This window comes from Patiria miniata, unplaced genomic scaffold (assembly GCF_015706575.1).
Source record: "Patiria miniata isolate m_02_andy unplaced genomic scaffold, ASM1570657v1 HiC_scaffold_20, whole genome shotgun sequence".
NCBI lineage: Eukaryota > Metazoa > Echinodermata > Asteroidea > Valvatida > Asterinidae > Patiria > Patiria miniata.
In genome coordinates this window covers 14,601,545-14,613,293 of record NW_024037059.1, presented here as the reverse complement: position 1 = coordinate 14,613,293, position 11,749 = coordinate 14,601,545, and the positions used below count along the sequence as shown (strand labels likewise).

General features: G+C 39.6%; 1 protein-coding gene across 1 annotated transcript; it reads left to right on the top strand.

Annotated features, from left to right (window-relative positions):
• Positions 1 to 3,958: 3,958 nt before the first annotated feature.
• On the top strand, positions 3,959 to 8,102 carry LOC119727499 (kappa-type opioid receptor-like). Its single transcript, XM_038199386.1, has one exon. It carries the CDS (start codon positions 4,127 to 4,129, stop codon positions 5,228 to 5,230), a length of 1,104 nt encoding a protein of 367 aa, XP_038055314.1. The 5' UTR covers positions 3,959 to 4,126; the 3' UTR covers positions 5,231 to 8,102.
• Positions 8,103 to 11,749: the final 3,647 nt, after the last annotated feature.

The window sequence follows — 11,749 nt, the reverse complement described above, 5'->3', positions numbered from 1 at the left end:
GGGCGCGTACTGCTCGACACCATGGAAACGAGGTTTAATGGTCATAGTTGGAATTTTCTCCCAAAAGTCATTGGTTAAGCCCAACAAATTTAACAGAAATTGAAAGATGTTGAAATAAGCTTTCACTATTTTGATGAGTGTGTCTCAAACACCTTGGAGAGTTATAAGTATTTTCATAATGGGTGTAATTATCACTGACGTCTGTATGGCAGTTTATTTACTGGTCTGCAATCTTAACTTCATGCTGGTCAAGTAAAATAACGGGCAGCGCTCAAAATTCTGGTTGTGTAAAATAGCTTTGCCTGATACAACAACTACTTGAAAGCACTTAGGGATTTACCAAATTCGTGTTTGATTTCTCGTTGACAGGGCACGTCTGATTGTTTATTGTAACCTATCCTTTATAAGGTCAATGAGGTTTCCGAGAGAGTTTGATCAATCAGCCTCCTACGCCGAGAACAAGAAGAAAATAATGAGCACCACAATCTTGGATGACATCTTGGGCTCTGACGTTTGCATCTTGAGCTCCCCCGGGATGTGGAGGTGAGTGTTAAGGATGACTCTGTAATTAAACTGCTTATTAATCAAAGGTGGAATTAATGTAAACATCTGATGTGATATCAGTCGCAGTCATAGAAGAACAACGTGAGCTTGAGTAATTATTCTTCTGACTTGTCCTATCTGAACTCATCCTGTACTTTAAATTAATGCAAAATAATACAGTTTTGATGAAAATCCCCATGAAATACGATATTGGCATATGCAATAGCGACGCCTCCACTCAGCAGCTTATTATTTTTACAAGTAACTTTGTTGAAAAAGCACTTGAAACCAAATATTGTCGGGAAATGTAATAATTCATGCCAGAGTAAATGATGCAGTGATTGTGTTTCATATCAGTAGCTAGGTTAGGTATTCATTTCAGTGCTTATAATGGTCATAAAGCAGCCTGACAAAATGAAGCAAGGATAAGTGTGTGTAGGAATCCATACTGTGAATTTGGGTTTTCATAACTGCGATATTTGATCAAAGAAACCTTAGCCTCCAATTCGGGACAAAACCAATCCTGCCGTGGCTGTACGTATTAGGTGTCCCGTTCTTTTCTCTTTCCCCCTTCGCTCTTGACAATTCGTGGCTAGGCCTTGATGACAATGTTGATTCGTCCCTAATTCATGAAAAGAAATACAAAATATATCACATTTCTTGGAGACGTTTTATTAGATTTTTGAGGTCTGTGTTACGCACGGCAAAGGCAAAATGATGAAACAACTTCAACTTTGTTATTACAAGACACAAACAGTACTGAATATCGATTTACAGCTGCCGCATGTAATGGTATTCCTTTCTGTCGACAAAACAATTCACGGGAAGGGGTTCAGGAGACAGTTAGATTTCCCCTGACTTTTCAGTGAAAAAAATCCCTGGGAATCGAGCCCGATATCTGATGTTGTCGTGGACTATTCCATGATCCACGTGACTCTTAATGAAAGGTATCCTCAGAGTAGCAGAATTGACAAAGCCTGCAGGCTTGAGGCCAACCTCCCTGAAGTATATGTTTGGATATTGACCACAAACCCTGGGAGGAGTAACTATACGAAGTTTAAAGGAACTGTGTTCATGAGGCGAATTGGCCACACAATTAAGGGGGTGGATGATTATGTTCTTATAGCATAACTGATAATCACCTTTAAAACATTTTCCAATAATTCATTTCGTGGAGTAGTTTATAGATTGACAGCGTGACCGTAGAGAATGTTGGTTCTCTTAGTATTTCTATTTGCGAGTTGCTTTCTCCCGATCAACAAAAAAATATCAAGAATTAAGACTTACCTTATGAATCTCCAAGCAAAACAATTACGCGCCGCACTTATTCATTTTTCTTGTGAAACTGCTGTTGCAACCCAGCTTCAATGCCAGCCAAATTATATTGTGCGTAAATTGGTTTTACAGAAATAGAATTAGCTCTTAATTGCTCGTATTCAGGCTTGAGAAGAATCCGTTCCATTTTTATCGCACCGCATAAATATACACGAAGGCTGCGTAAATTAGACCCTTAATCGTTGATTGTCCTCGTTTGAGCCAAAATCAATATTTCACCTTTTCTGACTTGTAATATGCCAATATGAAAACCTCGAGTGGTGCTGCATTCTAACAGTAACAGATTTACGCGAATATATATATTTTTGCCGGGAGCCTAAACGATTAATAAATGCAAGCTTGAGTCAAAGAACTGCATAATTTGTTAAAATACATATATAATGTTTAAACAAATATATCTCATCTAATAGTTTAAGGCTTGTTTATCTGTTTATTGTAACTTTTAAAATGTAAATAGTAGGTACAAAAATTGTGGGTCAAAAATTATGACAAAATGTTTCTCGACAAACACGCTTTTAACTGCTGCGTTTTTTAAAACGATTCATATTTCCTTCGACGAATGCAACCAGTCAGTTCAAATTTATAGTACGCCTCTATCTCTTCCAATTTATCCGTAAATGACCCCAGTCACGTGATGGATTTTCCCCAACATGGTTGTCCTGATTTCCCGACGGACTTTCCTGCTGACACCCCTTGCCTATATCAGCGCTCACTGCCTTTCGTGTCTTGGAACGACACATTTTCATCCAAATGAATTTGTCAAGTTTCAACGTGGAAGATTTGTAACCGATTTGCACTCGTGCCATCCATATCGAATAGCAATAGCAAATGTTTTGTCTTGATTTATATGTTGATTTGAATTTAGTTACGGTTTACTCAGTGATGTTGCAGACGCCCCATCACTGTAAACTGTATTTGTCCATTAACCTAACATTTTCAAAATCGAGACACTCAATTCAGGGACACTCCAAGTCCTTTTGAATGTTGAAATTCAATGCAGAGGATGACTCGCTTAATGTGAAAGGAAAATGCCATGGCACGATCGACTGAACCCCGTTACAAGCCTGTCATCCGAAATCCCTGCTCCCACTTGGGAAACACAAAGCTGCCTTACTCGATGTTTCTAACCGATAAAAAATAGGACACTTCAAGTTGCCTTGGCAACATCGTTTCAGATCGAGGGTGAAATATGATAAAAATAATCATAATTGTGAGCCTCAAAGAAAACGGATTTGTAATTTTATCACAAGATGTCCGTGGCGATTGTAGGAACATATTAATTTGATTTCCAGCGGGGAATAGAGATTTTACAAGAGTGGAAATGTGGTCGGTTGCTTTTCGTGTGGCAGATTGCGATTTGAAATACCGAATTATTATTTGATAATAACTCAAGACTAACATCACCAAAACTGTATCTATAAATTTGACTACAACAACATGACATCGGTATTTTTTCCGTCTGTCATCTCCCTGTGCAAGAATGAAGTAACGAAACAGTATTTTAACGTGTTACATATAACAGATTAGAGTATGTTGGCTAGGTATAGAAGAAAATAATATGTATTCATAAAAGGTAAATCTTTTGTGTAAGCGGTGAACGAACTACGCCAAACTCAGGAAATTAAAAAAAACCTAGTTCGTTCCCACTTGCACTTTTTTAATGTTAGGCGCGAGCGAACATTGCCGGCACCTCGCTCGCAAACCTAGTTACGGTCTCTAGTTTTCTCGATTCCCAGAGAGAGTTCTTGTATCAACTCTCGCGGAATATTGCAAGATCGATAAAAAGTAGAGAACCCGACAAAATGGAGACGGACAGAAAGGGAAATCCATGGCGTGACTGTTTGGTAATCCATAAGAGCAGTACGTGACCTGAGTTGACTATGAAGCATGCATTGAGGGATGGCCGGGAGGAGGAAATGGCGCACTTAGTGCAAGGCAAGGCGTGGTTGAAAGCATTCACAGTTAGCCGAGTATATGCGCTGCTGGCGACCGTGCAAGATAGAAATTCACAAGATCTAAAAACACGCGACGAGAAAGCAGGCACGGACAGCAACACCCCCGGTCATGCGCAGTGTGTACTTGCTGCGCTCACTGCATCGCGTTCGTCGTAGGAAGATAGCACCGAGTTAGTATATTAGGGCGTATATCAGCGCTGTGTTCCGAGATATGAGCCCAGAACGTTAACGGACGCTGAAGCATATTACTATTCTTGATTTTCCCCGAGTGAGTTAAGGTCAACAACGCAAGGATGAGTTGGAATATGAATGATACGGATGCTGTCTGTTCGCAAACTTTTCTTGTGGTAAAAAATGCCACTGATTTGTTGAGCTATACGCCAGCTGCCCAAACAACCATTACAGTAATACTGCCTATTTTACTGGTATTTGGTGTACTGAACAACATCGCCTTTCTCTTTGTTGTATTCCGAGTACGTGGCATGAAAACGGTGACCAATGCCTGTCTAGCTAATTTGGCTGTTGCCGATATCATCTTTTTGGTAACAGCAATAGGACAGCGTCTATACGTGTACTGTAAGTCGCCTATCTACGCTGATGCTGCACCGATAGGGCTGATTGGTTGTGAGTTAGGAAACCTCACCAAAAGTACCACTTACCTGGCTGCCTTGTGTTCCGTCACGCTGGTGTCTATGGAACGCTACGAGGGAGTATGTCATCCCCAGAGAAGCCACAATCGAACGGGAGAGAAAACCTATCGCTGGCTGCTGTTGGCATCATGGTTCGGAGCCCTAATGGTGTCGGCAACCTTTATACCAAGCTACCTAAGATATGAAACAGTCTGCATGATATGGCCCGAGGAATATAGTCACTGGCCCAACACTTGGAGCTCGTGTCTTCCGATTGAGAAATGGTGGACCATTTACAAACACGTTGCACAAACTATACCGTTCATCGTGTCTTTGTTCATCAACGTGGCTCTGTACGTGAACATAGTGCGCGGCCTTAACGCGTCCGTCAGACGCGCGCGTCTGACCAGCATCAAGGACAAAAACGTCAAACTGCGCAACCAGATTGCGTGGATGCTGATTGTCAATGGCCTTGTCTTCTTTGTTTTGCTTGGTCCGTACGAAATCTTGTCGTTGGTCAAAGCTACGGTGCCCATCGGTTCAACTGGTTCAACTGCCGTCTTAGAGGAGCTCTTCAAGTGCTTGTCTTACGTCAATTCAGCCATCAACCCAGTGATTTACATTTCGATGAGCAGCAGATATCGAGCCGCCTTCGGGCTTGTGTTCATCCCGCCTTTTGGTAAGAACAAGTTCCGTAAGGCTAACAATGCTTCGCAGAATAGCGCCATATCCAGCCTGCTTGACATCTGCAGGGATTCTCAGGTTTGAGTCGCACACCATCGACATGGGATCATGGACAAATCCTCTCCGTTTCGCCAAGACATGAACGACAGACTCTTTACTCTGTAAAACTCACATTCAAAAGTGTTTGTGGAAATTGGATCTCTGGGATTCCGCAAAAGCATGGCTTCGGGTCATGTACTTAGTATTAACTTTCTCTTGTTGTGCCTCAATAAGAGTGTGAGGATTCGTCGAGAGCGTGGTTTGTGGATCTGAAAGAATTTCAGGAGCTCTTTATCCCGCCAAGGTAAGTTAATCTGATGCGAAGACTTCACCAGAGTCAGGTAAACTACTGACTCGTGGAAAGAGGTCATCATGATGGCTTTGATATCCTCTTCTGGGACGTCACCTGATACATCAGCTCAGTTTACCTTTTATATTAAACAGCTCCCAATCACTTCAGAACTCCTACGCCCATGAGCAGACACCTTCTGTTTTCTACTCCCACCTCCGAAGACAGCGGATTTGATTTTGTAACCACACTTTGATAAACTGCTCCAACCATATCCTCAAAACACTATGATTACGGACGCAAAACGGCGTAATGAACTGACGCTACCTGGGACAGCAAGAAATCGGCGAATTAGAAACTCTTTGACCAAACACAGAAATCGAATTGAATTTGTTAAACTATCACCCTGTTATCTTGTATGTGACGACACCCAAAATTGTTAATTAAGAATATACAAATGTATTCGAGTTAAAACACACAATATTCGTGTAATAGTTCAGTCACACGCACAATCACCTCTAATTTAAAATGCATGTGTACATATCTAAATTTATAGAATCCTTTCGCTGCAATCCAGCCGAAAAGTGTTTGGGTTTGAGGGGAAAAAGAGTTTATATTGTTATCATTCTCCACCCTGTACGTTGTATATAAATTGTTTCATGGTATGTTTAACAATATTTCTAAATACACCTCCAGAATTTTTTTAAGAGATTGATTTGAATTTGATAGTGAATATTGGCATTACGCTTGCGACTTGCATTTTGGCTGCAACGTGTATGTCCCCAATTAAGATGCCTTAATCATTTTATACATGTCAGAAATAACATTTTGTCGTAACACGAGTTCTTTAAAACAAATATATACATGTACATATCCAATACGAGATACCAACAGAATGTCGAATCAATGTTAGATATTGGGATTGCTAGATTAAATTCAGCATATTTCGTTCAGGGAAATGCTAAATTTTTCAAGTGTTTGCGGTCCCTCAATATCGCAATCTTTTATACCGAAAATAATTCTCAACCCCAAAATGTGCAGGGATAGAAACATTCAGAATGTACCGTAACCCGTACAATTTGGAGATGGGGTATATATATATATATAATTGTATTATGTGTATTATTTCACAAGGAACAAACAAACGTATGAAAAATATAAATATTGATAAAAAAAAATTGCAGAACTGTTTCGAAAATAATATTTGCAAAAAAAAATTCAGTTGTAGTGTTGTATCGGTTATTAAAATCAGTCAGGTTTTTATCGTTCTTATCACTCATCGGTATTCTTGCATTGCAATGAAAGACATACCAGTAACGTTGTATATAAATCAATCTGTGGATATGAAGACACAGATTTGTTTTAAGAACCTTGCTGTTGTTCTTGCACAGTAAAAGACGAGTAATAATCCCATCTATATGATTGCAAAGAGTGGCGTTTTGTAGTGCAAAGTTATGATGCTCAAATATCAACAAGTTGACGAAGTTTGACATGGATACTTCACTTTTTATAATCGCAAAGATCAGAGAATGGATTGACTTAATTGAAGTGTTATATGAAATGATACCATGATTACCACTCTGATCAAGACCAAACTTACATATTTTATTTCAGTGTTCCGTTTTAACAGGGGCCAAGTAATAGTCTCCAGGTGTATATATTTAAACATTTCCAGTTTGTATCATAAGCACCGGTCAATATAGTGCCTTTAATGCAGGTCGTATCAAGTGACTACATGGGCGTAAATCCCGGGTGGGGTGAGGAGGATATATCCCCACACTGTTTGACCGGGGGGCATTGGATCACTCCCCCAGATTGTTTATGGTGGGAAACAAAATATGCTGAATTTGACGTTATTTTTCAGCTTTCCAACGGTCCCATTTTTTTTAAAGAATTTTGAAAAAACGGAGATCAAACAGTACAAAAGCTTGCACTGTTTGCATGTACGGTTATGCACGCAACATGTACATTTGTATCATGAACAGCGCTCCTAGTGTCCCCCCCCCCCTCTTTTTTTTTTTCCACGGCCGGGCAATTTTCTGATTTTTCCGTATGGTCATCCCCAATCCCCCACCCACTCGATGGCCAACACGGATTTACGCCACTGCGTGACGCTTCCAGTAAAATGAATGGGACCTACATCTTTGCTATGACCAAAAACGTGCACGAATATCTGAAAGTAAAAAAAACTGAAGCCAATTTATTCGTTATATCATTTGATATTTAACGGCCATTGTGTATTTTTTTTTGGCCGTTGGGTGGAACATGCAGCTTACGATAACATGTCCAATTGTTGCAGCCAAGAGATAAGATAATGTTTTCTCGTGTTTTGGACTTTTATGTGGGGCCAGAACTTACATTTCTTGTCCTTAGGCCAAATAAATATTAAAAAAAAACAGGTTTAGCGTCCACGCCCGCTTCCTTTTTGGAGGCCGCCTACTTTGTTTTTATGCGTTAAACCGAAAAAATGATATATATTAAACAGTGACATCATTTTGGCCTCTTTGTCTGCTACATCTAGCCTATGTAAAGCTGGTATGTTATTTCCTGAGTCCAGGTGGAGGCAATTTAAAAAAGAAAATGGCGGTCATTTTGAATAATAGCCCGGCCGGTCGTTTTTGAAGAAAAAAAAAATGAAGTGCCTCCCCCTTACTTTTTTTTTTAAAGCAGGACGCTAAACATGTTTTTTTTTTTTAATTTGGCCTTAAAGGTTGAACACATTTTTTGTACATAATTGCTCCATTTCAATATTGGTATATCATTCGTAGCGTTGTAATGTTGGTCGGGTTTCTTTGTTTTGTTCGACCGGAAGTAACCTCCATCATCACCAATGTGTTTTGACCGGAATGAAGCCAAGTAAGGTGCGTGTTTGAGAACCGTTCCGCTTCTTTCAACTCGTCCGCTTCGTGACAGTACACCCGGATACAGATATTTGTTTTACCTAATAACAGGAAGAGAACGCAACACGAGCGGAGATGAGGTGTTGAATCGAATACATTTTCAGGTCAAGTAAACCACATCGGTTCGCGACGAGTCGCACGCATGAATATTTGAAACACAGTTAAGTTGGGGAAGGCATGCCAGAACCAGATAATGACCGTAAAAGCTGTTGAGTAGACATCCGCTGTAACTTTGTTTCACTATTCACTCTTAAGAAAAACACGTCACGTCATTTATCTATGTCCGCAAAATAGATGTGCGTTTATAAGCGAAAGTATTCAAATTATGTTCATGTTTAATATGTTGTAAAATGTTAAATTCAGCTGTGTTAATGCCATGGTCTTATATTTCATGTCAGTGTCACTATTGCAAGACATTATTATTATCACTGTAAAACTGAGTATTCATTTTACTTCTCGGGTTTTATTATGTAGAATGCACCACTCATTAATTGTTATATGGCACCGTACAGTATGTGTTATACCACGTATTTTGACCGATATTCAGTTTAGTAGGATTTGTTTTTGGACAGCAGGTGTGGAATAGGGGGAGGTGGTACTGATTGATTAACAGATATACGGTAAATTAAAGGTTTCCCGGTACGCTACCGTCCTAGCAATTAAGGTCAATGACACGATGACAGGACGCGCTGGTAATAAACAGACTCGTTTCCGCGCACCGTGTGGTTATGATAAACACAAGAAACTTCAGCATGTGGGAGACGCCGCGTGTATATACGTTAATGTCATGTGCAACATTCTTCTAGTCCTCTGAAGTTCACGGGAGGTTTTAAATTACAGAAAGTTATTGTTCCTGTCACGCAATAATGCTCCCGTCACGCGCGAACACTCGCCAAAGACATCCGTCTGTCTTCAGAAGACGTCGCCAAAAGAACTTGTTTGGTTAGAGATGAGAAGAGAATATGGCTCATCGGCAAAAGAAATCTGCCTCGCTTGACTTATGGGTATAGTTTATATTACAGTACGTCCTGCTAACTCGGCGCAGGCAGACCCTGGGATGAGTATACAACCGCATCGTATCGGTTTTACGAGTAATTAGACCCACTGTCGCTCCCCTCTCGTTTACAAAGTCATAACAACTGTGGCGAATGATGATTGCCTCTTTCTTCAAGACACCGGCATGTCACTTGTAACTGTGTTCGTGTTTCATCACTGTCCTTTCACTTGTTGGGCATCGATTTCATGTACAGATACCATATTTATAGTGTACGCGAGAGGATGTGATACTATGCGCTTCGCGCATTTGTAGGCATGGTTCGGTCGGTTTGGTATAAACTTAAACCTGGTATGCCGATTTCTTTAATTTGTTGTCAGAGGTCATCAGTACATAAGGTTATTGGGTTGATGCTTCGGCTGTTTTCCCTTCCCGTTTCCTTCATCATGATGCTGGGAAAATTAATCGATATGTGTCTTGCTCTTTGGTACGTGCAAATATCCCGTGGCACACCGTGGCACACTAAACATTAATCAGTGTTTTGGCTATTTAATCTTGTTCACGTATCTACTTTTTCACCCTTTATCGGAAACATTTTTGTTGGACCATTTAGCCTATACTTGCACAATTACATCTGAGTATACAGCTCTTTGTCATTTTCCTTAAGCCGCGTGATATATCATTAGTTTTAATACGAAATGCATCTGACTTAAAATAGTTATTCGTTTATTTGTCCGGTATAGTGTGTTATAATCCCTGTGTTTCCTCACCAAACCTCACTAAGAAGAAATAAGTGGCGCAGCTCTCAGTTTGTCAACGAACAAATGGACAGACCAACGAACGAATGACTGCAATCTAGCTTATGTATAAATATTGATGAATTTATTTTACAACTAAACAATAAAAGAGAGTGCAAACGACTTGGTCCTCGTCGGGCAATTCAAGCTGATGACGACTCAGAGTGCATAATTTTTTTTTTGGGGGGGGGGAAGGGCAACATCAGCAGGAGCTTGGGTTTTGCACAGTTCATTTTACAAGCAAAAATAATATTGGTTTATGGGACTGACTATCTGAATCCAACCATGTGACATAAAATGATAATCGCACCGTCCGGTCCTTGTGATATTTTGGGGGTCTCTTTGGCTGATTGTTTTAAAGTATTGATCTGAGGTGTACCTTTTCGTGTATTTGTCAGCCTTAAGAGGAAGACAGGCGTTTCCTGAAGTGGGAGCTGAGAGGATCAGGAATTGATTTTTTTTATTCATGATATCCTGGATAAACATTTCTTACGTTTTGTAATAACAACACGGGAAGGGGTAAGTGGTCGTTGTGACACCAATTGTCAATCCACTACAAGTATACTGTGCGTTTATACTGAAAGAAATTGATTGAGAATTAATATTCATCTCATGATGCAAACGATGTCTGCATATTAAGCCTACCTCCTATGACATGTTTGTATTCTTTAAACACTCCAAATGGGACTAAATTAGATCATTGATGTGGAACTTTGCAAAAATCGGTGCAATGACGTTATGATAAAATCGTGTTATGGATATTTTTTACTTTGAGTCGCATGAGCCCATATCTGCTTTTGTTAATTAATGGGATGGAAACAATACCGGCATACTGTTTTCAGTGACATTACTGACAATGACATACGGACAGCTTGACAGATCGACATCTGCAGTAATAATTAATGCTACCGTAGGCCTAGGATTGAAGAAATTATGCGAACATTTGTGATTAAAAACATTCAAAAGAATCCAAACTCCTAAATGAGAATATAATCGTCGAATACAGATGTGTTTAAGGTATAGATGGACGAACCTTATAACAGACATGAAATTATGAACATCTTGAAAAAGTTAGAGGGTCAGACATTTCTCAACGGCAAAGTTGAAAGAGACGTGGTGGCTGGTTGTGATAAGTCATACCAAATTTAAAGATGTGGTGTTTGTTTTTAATTTTTTTTTGAAATATAACTTTGTAGAACATTTTAAATCAATTTTTTTGGGTGTAAATTGCTTATGATGATATGAAATAATCACCCCAAACCTAAAACCTTAAATCCCAAACCTAGTTACATTGTATGAAACATTTAAGTGTATTTAAATATTTGTTTAGCGTGAAAGGAAAACACTTCAGGCAGAATCACAGATGTCTTATTTAAGTTTTTGTCCAGATCCATTTCCTAAGCAATCAAACCATGCATTCCTGCATGTGACAGTCTAATCTAAACACAAAGGCCTAGCGTTTGAGACACCTGCAAATATTAAACGTCTTACTTGACAGACAGCATCCTCAGTTTTCACTTTTACCCCTAGGCCTGTATTTGCAAGATATATCATATAATCTCAGCAATCCGTTGTTATGGATTT